Source organism: Colias eurytheme, chromosome 28 (genome assembly GCF_061535395.1).
Source record: "Colias eurytheme isolate Ceu_HAF_F1 chromosome 28, ilColEury1 Martin Lab GWU primary, whole genome shotgun sequence".
Taxonomy (NCBI): Eukaryota; Metazoa; Arthropoda; class Insecta; order Lepidoptera; family Pieridae; genus Colias; species Colias eurytheme.
This window is the reverse complement of record NC_143007.1, coordinates 4,691,352-4,715,875: the sequence shown is the minus strand read 5'-3', so window position 1 is coordinate 4,715,875 and position 24,524 is coordinate 4,691,352. Positions and strand designations below refer to the sequence as shown.

Below are 24,524 nucleotides of genomic sequence, written 5' to 3'. Positions count from 1 at the left end.
CGATGCGCTATGCCGGTATCTGAATTATATCAAATCTTGTTTTGATCAACTATGTATTATATACTAGGTGCTACCCGCGGCTTCGTCCGCGAAAAGGAAGTTTTTAAGGGAATGTTTGGGTTTAAAATTTGGATTGAAAATAAACATAAGCTTTTTAAATATTGAAAGAACTGAAATATTATATAAAAAAATCTAATGTTATACTGTTATATTCAATACAAAATAAATTTAGGATAGCAAGAAAAGAATTAAGAAATACTACTACTAGAATACCAGTCAATAATCTATCATCAACAAATTTACATACAAATCGGTTTAGCAGGTTTTACCTAATTGAGCAACAAACATACAAACTTTCTTATATTATAATATTACAATTATTGTAATAGGGTATGGATAAATATATATTTTTATTCCTGCATATAACACCTTATCATTTGAACCTTATGATTGTAACATAACAGCCGTTATCAGCACTGATAACAGGTCGTTCACCCCGCGTTCGCTTCCTCATACCACAAGGTATGTATTATTTATAAATAGTTTATTTTTATTACCGGAAAGTTGTGTGTTTTATCGATTTTTAGTGTTCTTAGATTGTTCATAATACGTATTTTATATGCTTTAATAAATTTTATGTAACTTAAGACTTGTAGAATGTATTTTTATAAAGCTGCTTCACTTTTTGAAAGGAAGAAAATAAAAAATATAATTTAACCTATTTAGAAAAATGCACACATTTGTAAAATGATATTTTGTTGATTTAAATTATCAAGTACTCTTAATCTATACTAAATTACTAATATTATAAAGCTGAAGAGTTTGTTTGTTTGTTTGAACGCGCTAATCTCAAGGAATACTGGTCCGATTTGAAAAATTCTTTCGGTGTTAGATAGCTCAATTATCGAGGAAGGCTATAGGCTACATTATATCATCACGCTAAGACCAACAGGAGCGGAGCAATGCGGGTGAAACCGCGGGGAACAGCTAGTCTAGCTAGCAGTTAGTCTAGTGTTTTTACACCAATAATGTGCGAAGATATTGTGTAGCGAGGAATGTGATGAAAAAGCACCCTTACACTACTGGTTAATTAAAAAAAAAAACTCATCATCGACTCACCATCACGACTCATCCCCAGCTTCAAACACTTCTGCAGCCTGCAGTACTGGCACCGGTTCCTGTTCACCCTGTCCACCACGCACGCCTTGTTCCGTGGACACTGGTAATTCACCACTGAAATGAACAACTGTGTTAGTAGACTTATTTATGTGTGTCCCTGCTTGTAGGGAAATAAAGAACAAAACTATGCCCTTCCTACTGTATGTATAGGAAAGTAAGAAAGAAAAAATGTATAAGTATGTACCGGGACATATAAAAGAAAAAAATGTGTGAAATTTATATTGTATAGGGTATAACAAAATAGTTAAAAAAAAATAAAAAGACACGCTACTTGCAATGATATTATATACATATACAAACACTTAGCTTACTGCCCGCGGCTTCGTCCGCTTTGTCAAAAACCTAATAAATTATATACTAAAACCTTCCTCTTGAATCACTCTATCTATTAAAAGAAACCGCATCAAAATCCGTTGCGTAGTTTTCAAGATTTAAGCATACATAGGGACATAGGGACAGAGAAAGCGACTTTGTTTTATGCTATGTAGTGAAGAACAATAATAAACTGCAAAATAATCATTAATCTATGAGTTATAAATTTACTAACTACTAAAATAAATTTCCTACAAAAACATTATCAACACTACACAAATACTGAAATAAGCAATACATAAATTAAAACGCTATATTCAATTAATTTTTCACTACTACATTTTTCATAAAATGTCCTTAGTCATATGTCTGTTTGTCATAGCAAAAACAATTTCGAATACTAATCTATAAGATGAGGAAGCTTTGAAGAAAGTCTCTAGTGCTTTAAAAGTTTATTTTTTCTTATTCTTATGTATTGGATCAAAGCCAAGGGTTTGTAGTGTCACTACATAAAGGAAAGCTTGCTTTGAAGTTTAAATATTATTAATTTTTAAAAAGTACTAGTAAATTAATCTGATAATAATTAAACGTTTTTCACTCATCATATTAATATAAACTGCAATGTAAATTATAAAATTCAGTCAATTGAATTTAAAAAAGAACTTATCATTCGAAATCAAAGAAAGATACAGATATCAAATCTAATATCTTCTGATGTAACAATTAAATGTTTAAGTTAATCTATTGATTTAAGTTAAAACAATCGGATGTTTTGTTTCTTTCGTTTGTTATAACGGTTGCCATGGTAACAGAACAATATTCCAAGATGTTCGAATTCTGGACACTGGCAAATAGTTATATTATATCTTCTGGCCATAAATGAAATGAAAATTCGGTTATAAACGTTTGTTATAACGGTTGACATGGCAACAGAAAACAATTCCATAAAAAGAACTTGCAAAAAGAATAAAGCCTGCTTCCGAGAGCCGGCAGAAAATTCAGATTATTCCTAAATGTTGTTATAACGGTATCAATTGCAACAGAACAATGTCATCGTTTGTTATAACCGTTGCCATGGCAACAGAACCTAACTTCGTATTTGATAAAAAGAACATGAAGCCGACCTGTGCTCTGCGACCGTCTGAAGAATCCCTTGCATCCCTCGCAGGTGATCACACCGTAGTGGACCCCCGACGACTTGTCTCCGCACACCTTGCATGGTATGATCTCGATTTGGGCTGGAACAAGATGAAATTGTGTGTTAAATTGTGTATAGATAGAATCAAGAGCAATATATTACCTTTATGTTAACGGTGCATTTTCATCAAACGAGCGAATGCTCGTTCTAAATAAATAAATATTATACCACTGCGCCAACCCCGTCGTCATTCTAACCCCACTATGGCAAATTCTTTTATTGTAAACAGGCGTAAAGCATTCTTTCGTTGTTCTTAGTGCGTTCGAAAAGATTCTATGCAATGTTCTAATACTGAACAACGCAGAATACGAGTTTTCGTTTACACTAAATGATCACGAAAGAATGCTCTAGCTCTATGTTCGTTTGATGTAAATTCACCGTAATTATATAATTTTTATTATGCCTAATAATTATTGCTTAGTTAATTATATGTACACTGTCTCTTAAACAAGAAAATATTTGTATTTTAAGAGCCAGAAGTATGTATGGATATATAAAAGGCAGTAATAGCACTTACTAAATAGTTGCTACGTAATAGATAACTTCTAGATGTAAGTACAAACAAGTACAAGATTTTTTAACACTTTTTGAAGTATTTTTTCAGACAATATTTTCATAATTATTTATTTTCCTTCACCATGTCGCTGATTTTTTTTTCATCAGTGAAACAGATAATATCATAGAAATCTAAATAACAAGGTTATTTAGATTTCTATGGATAATATATTCGATAGTTATAAGGAGCGTATGACAAATCATTTTAGGTAATTAAATTTACTACAGTTTGTGTTATATCAAATATAGCTCATCAGTTCATACGGTTACCTGGAAGCTCTTAGAACATAAAATATTAAAAACGCATGCTAAAAAGCTTCTTGAATGATAGATAAAATGTGATAAGATTATACTGCATGAGTAGCTCGTAAATGCTTGTGTCATACATTTCAAAGAAAAAGGATTTTCAGTAATATAATATTCTTATTTTCAATACATTTTTATAAATATAAATACATGTACATATTTTTCTATATTTATAGGTTTTTAAACTGACTTGATTTAAAGTTTAAACCACTAGATTAAACTTTCATAAAAAAAGTATATTAATAGAAATAACATTTTTTTTAAACGTTCAAACGAAAAAGGCTGTAAATTACAAACATTTGGTGATTTTGGTGATAAATTATAATTAATCGATGTCATTATGTCACTTTAAATTTTATTTTGACAACCCTAAAACTGTCTAGAAATTTTGAATGAACCAGTTTCAAAATTTCATACCAAGCGCCATTTTTGGCCGAGGTCATCGACCCCGGCAAGGTCGGAGCACGGGCAATGACTTCCTTGTATGTGTGCACTTATTAACTATAGACACCCCACTTTCGACCTTATTACGTAACCTTTGAGTTGACATTAGATCGACATATCACATGTGGTATTGTAATCCGGTATTTGTGAATGTGTGTGTGATCATGTATAGGATATGGGATTACGTATACATTTTTAAGTTACCGCAAGTTATTAATAGCGAACCAATTAAGTTGATTAAGATCAGAATTAAGTTGATGTTGTTTAAGATCTATTTTTTAATTATTGGATAAGATTTCGTTTAAAACAACTTTTTTAACTTTTTATTAGCTTCACCTGTATTTTACACGCTAAACGAACAGATTTAATTCACACTTTATTCAATTCAATCCTATTAATGTTGCAAAAGTTTGTAAGCATGGATGTTTGTTACTCTTTCACGCAAATACTACTGCACCGATTTCAATGAAATTTGGTAAGGAAGTAGCTGAAGACCCAGAATGAGAAGAAGACTTTTTATGCCGGAAATCTCACAGGAAAAGGAAATATGCGGGTTTTTCTTTGAAAACGCGGGCGAAGCCGCGGGCGAATCTAGTATTTTTATAACTTTACCTTATTAGAATGAAACTCGCTATTTTTATTTAATTATTATCTACAACTCTAGAGAATTGAATAAAAAATAATTAATAGAATTTGTAAAATAATATATGATTAAAATAACCGTGTTATTTTTTTTCTTTATTTAGGACATTAGATAGAGATACACGAGTAAACCATTATTACTAATTGTTTAACAGATTAAATTTATATTAAATAATAATTATTATTATTATATTACCGATTGGCTATGTACTTAATCCTACTACTGTCAGATGTATGTATGTTTAGAATATCTATGGAATAGTAAGATTGATAGTGACTAGTGAGTCAATTCAGTCAATCGATCAATGAATTTCGAAATAATTTTTTGGTTTGTTATCTTAGAATTATCGACTGGCTGAACCGATTTTGATGATATTTTTTTTATGCGAGTGTCTCCCATTTAAATTTTGTCTTATTCTGATAATTGAAGATGGTTTAGTTTTTTGTAAAATGAATTTATTTATGCTTTATTGCTCTGAATAAATTACAAATTGAGACTTAAACTAAGATATACATTGTAAAATATTTATTATATAATATATTTAAGAAGATAGAGTCTGGGATCACTCGTCATTATGACTCTACAAATTGCTTTTGGTTAATATTTGACATTTGTGTTATACATTTCATTATATTAATTTCTTCATAGATAAGAGAGTATATGCTATTACTGGTACATCAAGTCATTATTTTTTATTGACGTAAATAACAACCAATCAGCATTAATTTAAAACAAATTAGTTTGGGACATTTGTTTTTGATTCTTTAACTCTTAAGTACATAATATAAAATATTATGAGTCACTCAATAAAATGTTGGTTTCAACTTTTAATTATTGAACCCGCGTGCAAAATTAAGTATTTCCATAGCTCATGTGTTATTCTGTTCTATAACCTATATTACTTTAAAATATTCATCCAAATACGTCGAGTAGTTTTATCGTGAAAGAGTACCAAACAAACACACGTGCTCACAAACTTTCGCATTTATAATATTATGATTAATTTTATAAAGTGTAATGATAGAAATGGTTTTTCAAAGTGTGAACGGGACGGAAAATATGCGGTCAGCTGATTGTGACGTCAGCGGTCAGTGACCCCTTCGAACTGTGCTTGTGACGTCACAGATTGGGACACCGATCGAACAATTTGAAAATGGAACGCTTTAGCCTATTTTTTTGTCAAGGTTGAATTGCATGTACATTCATACTTGGTAACAATGTCAGGTTAAGCTGAATATTTCTCAAATATACTTTATTATTAATATTTAATACCTAAACTAGATACCAATTAATATATGTATCAACTAGCTTTCCGCCCGCGGCTTGGCCCGCTTTGTCTCAAACCTAATATGTAAATTATATATACATACTAAGACCTAGTCCTCTTGAATCACTCTATCTATTAAAAAAACCGCATCAGAATCCGTTGCGTAGTTTTAAAGATTTAAGCATACATACTAGGTACATAGGGACATAGCGGACAGAGAAAGCGACTTTGTTTTATACTATGTAGTGATAGTGATAGTGAGGTTATGAGGAACATTTTCCTTACATAGTAAACACACAACATTATTACGTAAAATGTTAAAAAACCTCAATGAAAATCAAAAGCACTAAAAAAGGACAAACGGCCATCTTATCAATAACACACCCACACTACGTCACAGGTTGTTGACCTTTGGCCAAATCCGAGGTTCCAAATTTGAATTTTAATCTAACGGCCAGTACGTCACGGGTGAACGGCCGCGGTTGTCCGAACAACTATCTATATATTCAATTTTAATCCTTATTACAATATCACATAGTCTAATTTTGGTTAGCAATTAAATTTCAAGTTCGGAATTCTAATAGCGCATTCCAAAACAATATTGATACTTATTTTAATACATCAAGGTCTAGTTTTGAATGGCAATTAAATTTCAAGCTCGAAATTCGAATGGATAGCGGATTCTTAGAAGCTATTTTATGCTAGGCTTGTATTGCCAGCATTTGAATTCGAACTTCGTAGATTCTAAATTTAAAATATTTTTGAAATAAGCAACAATAATTAAAAAATAATGCTAACTCTTTACTCTATAATATTATCTTCATTCTTCAAAAATACTCGTGTATTTTTTCAAAAAGCAACAATTTAAAAAAAAGCTAATTCCATATTATCTTCATACTTTAAAGATAATGCTGTTCAATTTTAATCACAAGGTTTGATAAAAAGACATGTTCTGCTGTTCTTATAATAATTATTTTCGTTTGCACGTTTATATCGAACATATATCATCGGGTCAATGTCCGCCATTACGCATTGTCAGCTGATCCGAAGCCAAAACTAAAAATATGCAAGTAAACATCTTGTATTATATTACATTATGTTTCATTCTAGAATATTGCTGCGTCTACGAATAAAATTCTATTCGAAATTCAAATTAAAATTTTTCATGGCTCTATAATTTCATTTTTAAATTGACATTCTCCAAATTCTCAATTTGAAATTATTACGATGCGTGTTCTATTTTCAAAAATGTTCTTTTTTTAACACTAATGGAAGAACCACCGATACTGACAGCTTCACTACATAGTTTAAAACACAGTCCCTGGCTGTCTGTCCCTATATTTATGCTGAGATGGTAGATCTTTAAAATTACGCAACAGATTTGGATGCGATTTTTTTATACAAAGACTGGTTCAAGAGGAAGGTTTTTTATTTTTCTTAAGTTTTTGATAACGCGTGCGAAACAATTTTATTTGAATAAAAACCAAAAAGTTTACATTTAAGCATATTCAAGTGACTAATTAAAATTATAATTTTATAATATAACTGATATTTAGATGAACTAGATTGTTTCAATCTAACAACTGAGTTCTATTTGCGTAGTATCTATAGTCTGTGGTTCTTTGACAACGGTTATTGCAAAACGGTATCGATATCGGTATCGTTATCAGTTATTAACGGTATTAAGCGACAATGACCCAGTATCAGACATATTGGCTAATCAGTATTATGACATAGAAATCTTACATTTCCTTATCTTTTTAGATTTCATACAATTGTTCTGATTTTAAGCAATAATGGATAAGCTTTATTAGTCACAAAAATATATACAATCGGAATAAATTATTATAGATGTACAACGATTTTTCATAAAAAATAAAAATACTAAACCCCTTTCAAATTATTAGAATGAGATGACATGGGAGGCTATCAAATAAAAAATTATCAAAATAAGTTCACCTAGTCGAAACCTCTGCGGAAACAAACTGAAGAAATATAGTCGAATTATGATTTATGATACTCTTCTGTTTGAAATCACTTGGAAAAAATGTATCTATAAATTTTTTACAAAAAGATGTATACTAAAATTTTGATGTATACTAAAAATTAGGTCTTGAAAACTTCATGAACTCAACAATGTCTAACATTTAGATCTGTTAAATACAAATAAATCTAAATAAAAGTAGTTTTGTTAATCAGCTCGAATTGTTAAGCCGGGTTCAAGGTTGCATAGTATGTTCATTCACCTTATCATTCATACAATTTGTTGTAATGATACTAGCTTACCGCCCGCGGCTTCGCCCGCTCTGCCTAAAACCTAATAAATTATGTATATACTAAAAACTTCCTCTTGAATCACTCTATTTATTAAAAAACCGCATAAAAATACGTTGCGTAGTTACATAGGGATATAGGGACAGAGAAAAGCTACTTTGTTTTATACTATGTAGAGACTAGAGATGTCTCTATTATTTGTAATGTTATATATTATATTGATATTATTTAGTATTGTCTATGCCCTGTGAGAAGACCAAAATCTGAATAGGAGGCCATTGCTTTATGAAAAAGAATCATTTAAAAAATAGTGGGAAATATCTGAATTGTATAAATGAAAAAAAAGTAAGAGTTTTAAATTAAGAACAAAAAAAATATTACAGATCATCAATCGTAATGACATTAAAATTTAAAAATGGAATAGTGGAACGATATTTAACGTGAATACGGAATGTATGTCAAGGTCATTGACCCCGAAAATTTTGGATGTTCCCAATAAACCGCTCTCGTTCTTAATTTGAAATGACGCATGACGCATCATACGTTCCAAATTTAAATTATTCTGGAAATAGTTTTGGAAGAACGTTGACATATTCCAATGTAGACATTTTTATGTCTCCAGACGATCGATTCTCTACAGCCTACTTTCTTAGCCTAACTAAATGAATGTGATAATATAAAATAGGAAAGTCAATGACCTTTATATTGTGTTAAATTCGTGCCAAATGTCAAAAATACAATAACATTTTTTTTGTTATATTTTTTGCATGTCAATGGTCATTTCTTACATCAAATTTTCATACAAATCTCTTGTTATTAATTAGATACTGATTATTATGTTATGATTATTAATTATTAAACACAAAATGGCGCAAAACCAATCCTATTTTTACTTAAATTTTTAAGATTGTCGATAACTAAAAGTATATTTTGACCCAAAATATTTCGCGTGCGTCAGTCCACACTTACCCTACATAGTTTTTAGGGCGCAATTAGTAGATAATTTTGACTAATTGTAAATAAACGATTTACAATAGGTGACACCAATAGCAAATTTGTATTGAATCGATAGTGTAAATGGCTGAAGTAAAATGTAGCCTATTTGCGCAAACTATACAGTTTTGAGGTAAAAAGTAGTTTACGTTTTAATACAGACGATCTATAAGGCCCGATTTTTCAATGCTTGGATAAAACTTATCCGTCCAATAAAGTATTACACGATAATATTAAAATGTCACGTAAACTGTCAAATACGGGCAATTAGAATACGTTTTTAAAATGGTAGTTTTATACATTATTCGACGAATAAGTTTAATCCAAGCATTGAAAAATCGGCCCTAAGTGAACTAAATTTAGTACTGACATGGCTTTACAATGCTGTTCAGGGAAATTAGTAGCCTATGTATGACATTTTCGAGGTAAAGAGCTACTTAGTACATGTGCTAATACGGACTATCTATAACTGAACTAAGTTTCATATTGATCAGTTGTTTTGTGTGTATCATTAACAAACATACATCCACTCATACTTAATGTTTAAAACATTACTATGATCGTCATAGATTAGTTTTATGTTTGTTTCGACTCTTTGCCGTAAATTTAATTTCTAAAACTAGTTCAGTGTATATTTAAGAGACGAAAATTATTTTAATTACTTTCAAATTAAGATAAATGCACAGTGAAAATCCGTATTAACCTATTATTCCTAGGTATATTATAAAAAATAAACCTACCAATAACTGAACTTTGTGTAATCGTAATTAGACACGAACAAATATACTGATACAAATATTTATTATTATTATCTCTAGTCTGTATTGACTGTGCTACATTTTTCATTGATAATTAGGGTTCTGCAAACGTTAATTTTAGCAAGACAAGTATATTGCTCTAGCTATAAAAAATAATAGAGTTTAAATTGAAGAAAGCTCTACATCCTATTTTTCTTATATTATATAACTTTGTCGAGAAAAACTCTATCTATTAAAAAAACATCAAAATCTGTTGCATAGTTTTGAATAACTAAGCATACATAAGGACAGATAGCGGAAAGTGACATTGTTTTATACTATGTAGGTCTGTCTATTCGTTAGCGAAAACTGCATTAAATTCAACGCAGCCGGTCAAATAAGACATACATTTGAATGATATGCTTGTATGTTAATTTATTTACATTCAGATGATAATTTATCTGTAATAAAAATCAAATCCACAGACACATAGCATCAATAAAGATTAGTTCCCTCAAACCTTACTCAAACTCATACTCATAACGTGTACTTATAATATTGTGTAGTATATAGGTTCTATTCTCAGTTTTTCACATAAAATATCATTTTTAAATCGTATTTGCTTTTCTGAATTACTCTAGACATCGTATAAGCCTGTCCTAGATACTGTTTTTTAAAGATTACTATAGTATTTCTCTCCAGGCTTGAGATAGAGCAAAACCCTTACTAACTTCACATTTATTATGACCTTTATCCGAATTTATTATATACAGAACCCTTGGATTGTAAATTAGTTTAATCTTGACTGTTTTAACAGACTAAATCAACACAGATATTACCGTTATATATGTATATTAATTATAGCTTAATTAGTTTAAAATCAACAAATAATGCGTGTTAAAAGTTTTATTAGAGTCCTAATAATATTATAATTTATGCTAATTTTCTATTTCTATACAATTTGTATGTGAGCTGAAAATTGACATCTTTAGATTTATCTTTTAACTAGCGGTCCGCCCCGCCTTCGCCCGTGGTACTTATTTACGTTTTCTCTACATAAGAACCATCCTCGTACTTCAAGGAATATATTAAAAACAGAATTATCGAAATCGGTCCAACCGTTCACGCGTGATGCCGTGACAACGCGAAAGGGGTTTCATTTTTATATATATATATAGACAAGAAAATCTTACAAATGAGACTTTACAAATGTTTGTCAATGCAATTATTTTAACAATAAACCATTATTTTTTACCAACAAGAATCTCATAAGAATTTCACCAATTCTTATAATAATTTATTGTATAGATAATAAATTTCCACATAGACAACTCTATTATTTTGTCTGTATTTTATTATCTACTAGCTTTCCGCCCGCGGCTTCGCCTGCTTCGCCTAATAAATTAAATACTAAAACCTTCCTCTTGAATCACTCTATCTATTAAAAAAAACCACATCAAAATCAGCTGCGTAGTTTTAAATATTTAAGCATACTTAGGAACAGGGACGGAGAAAGCGACTTTGTTTTATACTATGTAGTGATGCTAAATATGTTAGGTTCTTACTAAAGTCTAGATGTCTGGGAAAAATCAATGCTTAGTCACAGTACGCAACGTTACGTAACTAAGAAATGTACGACTTGGCTTTACACTAAAAGTTAAAGTTAAAACCTCTTCAAATATTTATAGTTCATTTTTTAAATCTTTTTCAAAAATAAAACACTGAAAAATGACGTCACGTCAAAGTTTAAAAATATCAATTCTATCTTCCAACGATGACGTAATTATTGTAATGTCAAATTATTGTGTTCGAAGCGAATTATTCAAAAATATTCGAACGATATTGTTGACGTTCCAAATTGGAATATTATCGTTTAGATTTATTCCAAATTCAAATAGTGTTTTATCTTAATTGTGCACATTGACACATCCATTTAACAAAAGAACATTATTCATTTTTAATCACAGAACAGTTGTGTTTTTAATAGATTATAAAAAGTCTCCAAACAGCTGGCTGTTAGAAATAAAATAACATATATATTTATTACTAGATATCTTCTAGATATCATCAGTTCTCGGTGATACATAACTTTATAAAGCTTCAATGAGTAAAAAGAAATAAAAAAAAGCATAAGCCGAAAATACCTCTTATAGAGTTAGCAGATTTCTTATCCAAGAACATTCCTGAGATCGTGGACCCGAACATCCCGTCCCCGGGGGGCGGGGAGGTGCTGTCCGCCACCGGGTCCATGCCCATCTGCCCCATCACCCCTTGGACCTCGTGCGGCTCCCGCTTCAGCATCCCCTGGGGCAGCTGGCCCTGATGCAGGAGCGTCGAGGCCGACGAGTGACCCCCGTGCTGGTCGGGAGGCCACTGAGACCCGAACAACTCGTGGAACTGATTGTTATTCATCATTTCTTTTTTCTTCTTCTTTTAAATTTAAATTCTTTTCAGCCAGTGATTTTGAAAATCGAATCGTATTCGCATGGCTTACACTAGACAGATATCACTGCGGTTTGGTGTTCCTTCACGAATTCCAAGCGACTATGTCGTAAGGCAACGTCTAGCTTACCATAAGTTGGTTTTCTTGGAGAAAACTTTATGGCACTATTTATGTTTCAACTTGGTTGATTATAAAGCACCACTATTGTAAATTTTAACTGATATAGTATATGTACCGGCCGAGCGGCGTTGTAAGGTTTCTTTTCGCGAAGTTTATTTCAGGTATTAACTTTTTGAAAAGCAACAAGTTTTTTGGCATTTTGTCGCCGTGGTCTCTGTTTTATATCCCTTTTCTTCTTAAATAAACATTCTACTAAGGCACTGTTTCTGTTTATTGTATTTTTATACACTTGTTCCCGTATACTATTTTTTTAATTTATTTAAAAAGATTAACAGAATTTAAAAAATCTGCAAAAAGAAAACAAGAGCAGAAAGGAGAATTTATTCAATTAAAATAGTTCCGGAGACGGAATGCCAATTTCAATTTGAAAACAGAATTCGATGAAGCACAGAACTGTTAGAGCTCAATTATCTAAAATTCTGTTAATCTTTCAGTCGATTGAATTTTAAATTTGGAACTCCACTACGTTCCATTTACGAAAATCCATGTCACTGCACTCAAGGCACTGGCACAAAACAAAAGATGCGTTCACCTCACTGCTATAAAAAAAAATTTGTACGTTATTCTTTTGTACTATAGGTTGTTCACAACTCGGCTACGCGTCTACGACTGGCGGTTCTTGAGATGTCGACGCCGGGGCGGCTCGATCGTGACTGACGCATTGACGAATCTTCAGACCGGGCTAACAAAAAATTATATATTTTTTCATTCGGGCCGAATAATCAACTTAGCTAGTGATAGTTCAATCACCGCTGACTACGATAGGCGTAGCTTGCAATTTTGACCGTTAAGGGTTTGTTCTTGGGGTGTTACAGACGTCGTATATTGAGCGTTTAATACCCTTGATTGGGGCTAGGAAAATGTTTGCAATGAGGTAATTAAGCGACAAATTCGCGCGGCATAGAGTTCATGTGTGTGTGCGTGTGGTATCGTACAGACGTAGCGGCGCGCGCACACAGGCGCACGGCGTCACACCGTGTCGTTGAACCCGGGACCAAACAAAGTAGATTTCGGTGAAATGCTGTTGAACCCTAGCCGTGGAATCGGATGCTTGGACGAACTGCATTTTTTGGCGATTCGATTTTTCGAAAATCAACATCGATTATACGTTTCGCCTAGAGTCGATCAGACGATTGTCAAAAGGTCAATAACCCGGCGGACGGGTGGCATGATGGTTTTTACATTATTTTTCTTCAGGTGCTTGTTTTTATGTTTGTTTTGTAATGAATTATAAGGTGTTTAGGTTATGAACTATGGTTTTCTAAGTATGATAGTCAAATATTTTTGATTATATAATTTTTTATTTTATTCCATTGAACAATTTTTATAATGATTATTTCTATATTATGTATTTGATTGAATAATGTTATACATCTTTAAACAAAATTGCAATAAATATAGCGTATAAAAAACCATTACAAAAACCAATAAATAGCAAACATTAACATAACTTAAATCATAACTTAGCACTTACACGCGAATTTAAGTTACACTAAGTTTCATTGTGTAACTTATAGCACTTAGAATTACTAGACATGGCAACCTACTAGCCTAAACCAAGTTTAGGTCAACATATTTGGTGCCAAAGTTAAAAAAGGTCACATGGACTTTTTGTAAAATGTCAGATTTTTAAATTGTACCTGTATATTTTTTTCAAAACTACATTTACTATTGTAAAAACATTGAGAATATCGGTCTTATTAATTTTGTGGTTACAATTAAACAAACATAATATAAACAAAATCTCGATAATTTTAATTATAATAAATTGTGTGAGGTAAGAACTAATGATGATGGTGATTAATCAAAAATTATTATTACCATATTATTTTTATTAAGAAATAGCAATTTAATTAGATATGTAGAATTATAAAGTTATTAATTTAAGAAAAGATTAATTATTTATTATATATTATATACCCATGTATATATGTATGTAGTAATATATTTTACTTTTATATTACAGGGGCGTGGTCACGAAAAAACTCAAAGATAAATCACGTTTAAAGGCAGTTTTTCTCATATATGTATAGAGTAAAGTTAAATTTAATAATAACTACTTGAAAAATACTAAATAATATCACTACATAGTACCTATAAAACAAAGTCACTTTTTCTATCCCTATGTCTCTATGTATGCTTAAATCTTTAAAACTACGCAACGGATTTTGATGCGGTTTTTTGTAATAGATAGAGTGATTCAAGAGGAAGGTTTTAGTATATAGTTTATTAGGTTTTAGACAAAGCGGGCGAAGCCGCGGGTGGAAAGCTAGTAGTCTACATATAATGTGACTATATGTCTATAAGTTATTTTTTATGTTTAGAAAAATTATTATGTACCTTTGTTTACTATAATTCGAAGCCAACAATAGAGTTTAAATATAGCCATACAAAATACACTAAAAATACAATATTACTATTAAAAACACAGACCAAGTCGCGGGTTTCATCTAGTATCGCATTTCTCCATGACCTTCGCACGGTTCAACGAACTATTGATTTTGACATTTGTGTCGGCAGCTTCAAAGGTTATTGTGCCCCAGGGCCACTGGGGTAGGCAGTTTTACTGCCCCATGCTATGATTTGGGGCAAAGGACATATATTATAGCTTTTGCCTTGACACCATAGAGTACAAATTTTATGGTATTTTTGTTATTTTTTTTTTTTTTGAAATATTCGGTTTACATTGTAAATTGTAATTAATGTGTTTGAAATAAATGTTTTTCCTTTATTTCCTTGTTGATTGGGACAGAAAAGTTGTTTAAGGACACAAAAGGCTGATTTCGAGTCAATTAATACTGGATTAATTATTGGGAAACTCAATGAAGGTGATTAAACAATAATTTTGATGTTTTTGAAAATATACCTTCTATTCTTAATATTATAAAGAGGAAATGTTTGTAATTATGTATGTATATGTATGGTTTTCACGCATAAACTACTGGACCGATTACAATGAAATTTAGCACACATATAGAGGGTAACTTGGATTAACACATAGGATAGGTATTAGGTTTTATCCCGGAAATCCCACGGGAACGGGAACTAGGCGGGTTTTTCTTTGAATATGCGAGCGAAGCCGCCGGCGGAAAGCTAGTTATTTATAAAATAGACGCTTTGAAATATTTCTATATTTTCTTGTCATTCCAATTAAGTATTTCGATTCAATTTTAATCGGTTTAAAACATGACTCTCTATTTATTAGAATACTTTACCCCCACGGAAACAAAACTATATTTTACTAAAAAACTACGAAAATTTATCACTCAAGTGCAATGACCCTGATAATGGTATCAAAGATTATTTTATTTACGATTTTTCATTTTCGGTAATGACGTCATAATACTGTATGATTAATTTAACCACATCTCATTGTATTTTTTGTTTAATAAAAAAATGTATATGAAAATCTAGTACAATAATTATTACAAGATATCATATTACATATATTATGATGATTATATGCTAGCATTTTATAAGAAATATATGAGTTTTGGGAAAAATGGATTGTTCTTAAAACCTTGTTACTGGGAAAAATTTAATATGAGGGGTGTGACTTAGCCAGGAGAAAATTATACGACTTAGTTTTTTAAGACATATCTTTAGATTACATAATTTAACTGTAAATATGAGTTTTTTTTTAATAATATCATGATAATATCTAGGCACAAGAAGAGAAGGGGTTGGTATAACAACCCTTCAAGACATAAATTTAAATTTAGAGAGTATCTAAAATTAGGATAAATTTAAAAATCATATAATTATTTCAAAATTGGAATAAGAAATTCGCACATTCATCTCAAACGACATATTCAGTTTAGATAAACGAACAGTTGTTCTAATTATGAAATTTCAAACAGTTCAAAAACAAGCGAGGAACAAATATTCGAAATTCAAATTTCAAATTCAAATTCGAAATTCAAATTCGAATGAGGCGAACGCCGTACATCGAACTATGAACTGATGTTTAAACTTAGAAAACCTCTATAAGAACATATAGACCGTATTATATAAAATTAAAAATGTGCTGATAAAATAATGCACAGTTAATTTGAATTTAAATTTTAGTTAATAAAGATATTAACAAATGTAATTAAAAATAAAGAATTTTAAAGTTGCCACTACCAAAAAAGTGTGGTTTAAATTGTTTTCTAAATTTTCTGCGAAATTTTGTATAGGTACTAATTAATGTATAAGTATAAAACAAGAAGACAGCATAATATTAGTGCAAAATAATTTCTTGAGAAAAATATTTAAATAAAAAAGTTATAACATAGGAAACATTATAAAAACAGGCTTTTATAGTATTAAATCATTTTCTTGTTATTTGTCTCCCTGTGCTCTTTTTATCATTTTCAGATGAAAATACGTTTTCTATACAGGTTGTTTTACACTATTAAGCTATAGTAAATTCTATATTTAGAGATTTTTGTAAAACTGTTTGGCAAAAGTACTGATTTAATATTCTAAATACGTACATTCTTTCTCATAAAATATTTTAGAGATACTTTTATTAAATACCATAATATTCTTCTATATACAGGGTGACTGGAAATTCGACGTGATCCTTCAAAGGGGTTATACTAGAGGTCATTTGCAACAAATTAAGTCCAGTTAACCAGGGGTCAAAAAAGGATGGTTATTGAGCTATGACGGTTTTTTGATTTTTTAGAAATTCTCTGCCTTTTTACCAAAAATAATTTATTATGAAAAAACTACTACACTGTTAACCGAAGAATGAGCGATCACTTTATAAAAAAACTTGCCCAAAACTTGCATCACCTTAAAAAGAAAAGGGTCTTAAGTGGAATAAAACTTATATTTTTAGTTAATTTTCCATAAGTAGTTGATTATTACTCGAAAAAATGTAGTAAACTTGGTGTACAAATTAAAGACGTAAGTTCCTTGTTTCATAAGCTTTCTAAAAAGGCACAAATGTTATCTACTTTTGCATGGGATCGAAATAAAAATGCAATAAAAAGATTAAAGACGTAATTTAAATTTTGGTCAAAAAATCGTCATAGCTCAATAACCATGAATTTTTAACTGGACTTAATTTGTTGCAAATGACCTCTAGTATAACCCCTTTGAAGGATCATGTCGAATTTCCAGTCACCCGATATATTATGTATAGCCTTCCTCGATGAATGGGCTATCTAACATCAAAATAATTTTTCAAATTGGACCAGTAATTCCTGAGATTAGCGCGTTCAAACCAACAAACAAACAAACTCTTCAGCTTTATAATATCAGTATAGATAACGTAATTATTATATAGTAGATATTATGATATTATTATATTATTAACTAGCGACCCGCCCCGGCTTCGCACGGGTGAAATGCTGATACTAAATACACTACAGAAAAACTGTGAACGTTGTATATAAAAACATAGCGGCACGCTCCGGCTTCGCACGGGTATAAAATATAAAGCCAGGCGGCCGGCCGGTACCGCCGCAAACGCTACGTCCCGCAATTTTTAAATCTGTAATATCTTCGAAAATATTCACTTAAATCATACGGTGTAAAGGGCCATATAGATCTATATTAAATGAACAATGTATTCAAGGTATTTAATTGGTTAAGGATTAATGCTGTATTGGTTAAAATCGCTTCGAAAATTAGCCATTATTTGTCGTAAAAAGTAAACGACAAAAAAAAGTTATTGTGGGTTATCCATAAGAGATAGACATATACCATCGCGGACTTTTCTGTAGACCTTTTTAATGTGTATAATACTTAGTACATTATTTTGATAAAACTCATAGGGTTCAGGCCTGCGTTTGCAATGTAAGCGAAAAAAATGTAATTTTTTACGACATCACATTAGAAACCTCAAAAATAACAGTACTTCTCCACTATTTAATGGGTGTTATTATACATATAAACCTTCCTCTTGAATCACTCTATCTATTAAAAAAAACCGCATCAAAATCCGTTGCGTAGTTTCAAAGATTTAAGCGTACAAAGGGACATAGGGACATAGGGACAGGGAAAGCGACTTTGTTTTATACTATGTAGTGATGTCTTTGAACTACAGTTATTCTGTGTACTTAGTTACCTTAAAAGATTGTTGACATCTGAATCTCCATATATCCTGTTTGTACATTGCTCCAAATAATTTATTTCCTTAATCTAAACTAATATTATAAAACTGAAGAGTTTGAGTGTTTGTTTGAACGCGCTAATCTCGGAAACTACTGGTCCGATTTGAAAAATTCTTACGGTGTTAGATAGTCCATTAATCGAGGAAGGCTATAGGCTATATATCATCACGCTATGACCAACGAGAGAGGAGCCACGGGGGTGAAACCGCGCGGAGCAGCTAGTGTTTGATAAAAGTCCCATACAATTCCCCTTGTGGGTTATGGACAGGTCATTTTTAACACGCTTTTATTAGCTTCATCTGTATGTTTGTATGTGTTCACTTTAAAAAAACAGTAATTAAGATTGAATACAATAATAACAATAGTTTAATTTTTATTATATTTTTGCTACATTCGAACCTTAGTTTTATGCTCAAGCGTTTACCACTGTTCATGGAAGGCAGGTTGTTTTTCTTAGCTTTATTTATTACTAGCTTTCCGTCCGCGGCTTCGCCCGCTTTATCTAAAACCTTTTAAATTACATACTAATCAAACCTTCCTCTTGAATCACTCTATCTATTAAAAAAACGCATCAAAATCCGTTGCGTAGTTTTGAAGATTTAAGCAAGGGGACATAGGGACAGAGAAAGCGAGTTTGGTTTATACATAACTAGCGACCCGCCCCGGCTTCGCACGGGTGCAATGCTCATACTAAATACACTACAGAAAAATTGTGAACGTTGTATAGGTATAAAAATATAGCGGCCCGCTCCGGCCTCCGGCATCGCACGGGTATAAAATACATAGCCGGGCGGCCGCAAACGCTACGTCCTGCAATTTTTAAATCTGTAATATCTTCGAAAATATTCACTTAAATCATACGGTGTAAAAGGCCATATAGATCTATATTAAATGAACAATGTATCCATGGTATTTAATTGGTTAAGGATTAATGCTGTATTGGTTAAAATCGCTTCGAAAATTAGCCATTATTTGTCGTAAAAAGTAAATGACAAAAAAAAGTTATTGTGGGTTATCCATAAGAGATAGACATATACCATCGCGGACTTTTCTGTAGACCTTTTCAATGTGTATAATACTTAGTACATTATTTTGATAAAACTCGTAGGGTTCAGCCTGCGTTTGCAATGTAAGCGGAATAAATGTAATTTTTTACGACATCACATTAGAAACCTCAAAAATAACAGTACTTCTCCACTACTTAATGGATCTTATTATACATATAAACCATCCTCTTGAATCACTCTATCTATTAAAAAAAACCGCATCAAAATCCGTTGCGTAGTTTCAAAGATTTAAGCGGACGGATAGGGACATAGGGACAGGGAAAGCGACTTTGTTTTATACTATGTAGTGATATAATATAGTGATGAAAATATCGCCCCATAGCGCATCTACCACTGGTCGGTAACTTACTATGCCAACGAACCATTTCGGGGTTCGATGTCCTCAAGATAACGTATCGATCGGCGATTTATTTCGTTGTCACACGTTTCCGTCACATTGACGTTTCGCGCGCCCTTTTTTCTGTTCCACAGATTATCTAGAGGTGTACTTTTTTTTTAATTTTGGAGGCTAAGGCTTGGTTAGGTGTCATACGGGATGAGGAGAGGGGATTATTTTTGACAATAATTAACAATTTTTTATGTATTTATGGTAATTCCAGTTTTGAATTTAAACAGTGGCTCCAATATCATATTTGATGTAGATAGTAGATACTAGCAGAAAAGTTACTGAATAATTATTATAGTATTAGTATTTTCTATAACCTATTATGTACTTAAATTTACTTATATGGCATAACTTATTTCACGCTTTGCGCAATATGTTTATCATTAATGTTTTGAAAGGTATCGCCATAAACTTTTTTTAAACTTATGTTAGGTTCAGTATGATAAGATATAATCTTTATCGATTTTGAGTTATCATTAAAAAAATTTAAGTTATCGTGCAGTTTTTTTTAGCAATGCGTAAGGCTTGAATGCGTTAGTATGATAGCGAGTTACTATGTACCTACAAGAAAGAAATTGTTACAGAATATTCTTTGTTTGCCTTTGCAAAGGTATTGCCTTGTTAGGTTAGCTGTGTTGATAGTAAAATATGTTGCCATGTTGTTGATAATTTTAAATGTTAGGGAGAAATTTTGATTCGTTCTTTGATAAGGATATATTTATTTCAAAAAAAAATGACAAGGAGGTTTCTCGTTTGGTTTGTAATAAGTAAATGTTACTCCCTTTCTTTCTCAACAAAATAATGAATAATGATAAATATATATTATGATGTTATCTATACAGTTTTGACCAGATAATAATATAAATCTATTTAATGTCCCTTTTATAGGTAAATAGTAAATGCAGTCTGTAATCAAGTGGTGTTATCCTTTAGTAAAGAAATAAGACGTGTGGCACTCGGGGACTGCCGCGGTAAAGCTATTGCATAGCATGCCTTCCAGCCACACCTCCGTGTCCGTCGGAGTGGGGAGTGTGAGGTTTTTTCGTTACGGAATTTCTCGATTCGGTCCCCGCGCTCAAGGCCCTTGATAAAAGCTATGCAATAGCTTAAAAAGGAATTCTATTGGGTTATACCACAGATAATATAATACCTACTATACTAGTAACAGTAAGTAAGGTTTAACTGCTATAAGAAACGTGAATAACGTAGATTTTTATTGATATACTAGCGGTCCGCCCCGGCTTCGCCCGTGGTACATATTTACGTTTTCTCTACATAAAAACCATCCTCGTACTTCAAGGAATATAATAAAAAAAGAATTATCGAAATCGGTTGAGCCGTTCTCGAGTTATGCGCTTACCAACACATTTTGCGATTCATTTTTATATATAAGATTTGTATGAAAAAGGCGCAAAAACTCGTCAACATATTCTAATAAAGTAGAAAAAACTTATTAGATAAATAATCAAATGAAACATTAGTATCTATGTAAAATAATAATTAAAATACTCATAATAACACGTGTACGTTAAGGGCAACAACATGGTAAATATAATTACATTTTTGAAGTTAACAACCTTTATTACAAGAAACTTTAACGTTTGCGTATTTCCGTGACGTTACTGTCGTCACGTAGTCATATTGTTTCAAATCAAGATATTAAATGAAATTAAATAAAAAAAAATACGATATAAATGTATGTGTAAGTGTAGAATTTATTTTTTGACAAATAGCTAAAAAGATCTAATTAGCTAAAATGTATTTGGCCTTGCTTTTTCATGTTTTTAAAAATCTTCAGAATATTTATCATCTACATAATAAGTATTACTTACTGAAAATATTGTAAACCAATATCCATAAAAAATATACAAAATTTAAGCATAAACAAAGTCTTACAAGTTCCCAACCCTAACCACCAACTAAAAAAAAAAATTCATCCATAAACGTCAAACTTGACGCGCTATTCCAAAAAGAAAAAACAAAAAACCCGCCAAAGCGAACTCCCGCGCTCCGAAAAGAAAAAAAAAAGAAAAAAGTAAACGCAAAAGCGCGGGAGTTATGAAACGAAAATGGCACCGGGAAGCGATAAGCGCGCGAAGCCCACGTGGTGGGTCAACGGCTGCCCCACTGTAGCGGGTTCGCTGAACGCACGCACACAGGCGCACAGCACACTACATGCGCAATGCGCGCAGGTGACTAATTGTTTTACATGTAGGTGTGTTTTTTTCCAGCCAAGGAGGTTGGTTGAAGGAGGTTTTATAAAAAAACATATTGATGGTGTTTTTAAAGATGATGGCATATCAAATACTATACCGTAAGTAAAATTTGAAAATTGTGCAGCTTAAACAAGGAAATAGTAGTTAGGAAAATTTGTAAATATGTTTATGCATACACTTAAAAACTTAGCGTATCTACCAAACTCTATAGGGAAATATGTTCGTTACAAATTACAATATCAAATTAACTTTTGCAAAAACTTCATTCTTCGTTCTTTACACCTTTAACTTACCTGTGAAAACTTCTTTAGCGGCGTTGAGCACTTTTTCTGTAATGGGTATAAAATCTTAAACTCGCGTCAGGACACGTGACCTGATCGAAAAAGCGTAAGACGGATACCATTCCAAAATATCAAACATGCTAATAATCAAGTTTTCACTTCTGCCGGCACTCCCGGAGTGCAACCCGTCTTTTTTAATTTTCAAAATCGTTTAGATTCGATAGAGCCTTCATTGATAAATTCAATATCCTACACAAAAATACTTCCTCTATCTTACTAAGATTAACTTCAAACAAACAACTTATTCTACATTTAAATACACGGATGACGGAACCCTTATTCATTCAGGATGTTTCATACAATTCGTCAACCCCCAGAAGGGAATGACCTTGAGGTCGAATTTTGACCTTTGCAAATATTTGAAGCGATTTTGTGACGGGAGCAATGAATTTTACTTCCTTTTTCTATTGTTCCGGGTATCTATGAGTAAATATACGGAAAATATTTGAATTTGATTTATTTATTGAGTAGGGATTATTATTGTGTATATTGTGTGTAATTAATCTGTATTATATAGAAAATATTGTGTGTGTAACTCTGTGAATTTTGTTCCCTAAACGAATGTATCGAATTTGATTTAGATATCTGATAGATATAATGTACTTGTGGCGAAATGAATTAATGTCTGTCAGGCAATAATTATAGATCTCAGGAACAATTGGACCGATCAGAAAAATTATATCACTGTTAGATAGTCCATTTATCGAGGGAGGCTATTATCATGCTAAGACCAACAGGAGTGGAGCAATGCGGGTAAAACTGCAGGGCACAGCTAGTATGTGATAATAAGATAGGTAAGTAGGATTTAATAAGTTTAATATCTTAGCAAAGGGTCACTAAACGCTTTTATAAAATTACTAGATTTCCGCCCGCGGCTTCGCCCGCGTTTGCAAAGGAAAACCCGCATAGTTCCCGTTCCCGTGGGATTTCCGGATTACTATCCTATGTGTTAATCCAAGTTACCCTCTATATGTGTGCTAAATTTCATTGTAATCGGTTCAGTAGTTTTTACGTGAAAGAGTAACAAACATCCATACATCCATACATCCTTACAAACTTTCGCCTTTATAATAGTATTAAGAAGATTAAGATTAGATATTAGATATTAGATATTAGATGTAGGTAATAAACATTTATAATCTGTACTCCTAACTAGTCTGGACATGTCACGCTGACGTGACGTCACGCGTGACAGCTCACTCAAGGCCGAGACTGAAATATTCACAATATTTTGGTAATAGTTCATCGACCATATTACTGAGATCATGAGTGTATATGGTAAGTGACGTCATTCAAGTAAATTAGTATGGAAACTTTTAAACTGTATGAGATTGTAAATTAAGGGAACAGTGCCAAAGAAGTGTATAAAAATCAACTGACATACAGAAAATAGACACACATACAGAAATAAATAAAGATAAACATACATATGGAAAACGAGTATGTTCATACATATTATATATACAATCGAAAATAAAACCCTTCAAGATCAAATTAGCAGTTTTAAAGTGATTGCAAACATAGATATAAAACTTTCGTATGCATGATGCAATATAAGTAGAATTTAATTGTTATACATTTAAAATTGTGACCATTTCCTCAAACTTTATGAAAAAAATGCTAATTTTATAGATATTTAAAGAAAAATTCCAAGCAGATCCTATCCCGTGATTTCACTTGAACCCAGGCAAAAAAACCTATTCTCTGCAGACTTATAATCTATCCCTACACCAAAATCCATCCACATCTCACCACCCATTTCTGCACACATTCCCCATACCTTACACACAAAAAAATCGCGATTTACACCCGTTAAATTCGCATGACGTATCTTCTATAGGTCAGTACTCCGGTCGTCGACCAGTCAACGACCGCAT

General features: G+C 31.8%; 1 protein-coding gene across 13 annotated transcripts in view; it reads right to left on the bottom strand.

Moving 5' to 3' along the window:
* Positions 1–24,524, bottom strand: part of Hr3 (nuclear hormone receptor 3 ROR-beta) — a 110,693-nt gene that overhangs the window by 10,997 nt on the left and 75,172 nt on the right. For 4 of the 13 annotated variants that reach the window (XM_090117721.1, XM_090117719.1, XM_090117720.1 and 1 more), the window contains 2 exons: positions 2,616–2,729; positions 1,120–1,233 (listed from right to left, as the gene is read on the bottom strand). In XM_090117721.1, the coding sequence (XP_089973847.1) occupies positions 1,120–1,233; positions 2,616–2,729 (228 nt within the window). Of the gene's footprint in view, positions 1–1,119; positions 1,234–2,615; positions 2,730–12,052; positions 12,819–13,063; positions 13,294–24,524 lie in introns of those variants that run through there. The other 9 variants (XM_090117709.1, XM_090117713.1, XM_090117715.1 and 6 more) reach the window with 5 other exon arrangements.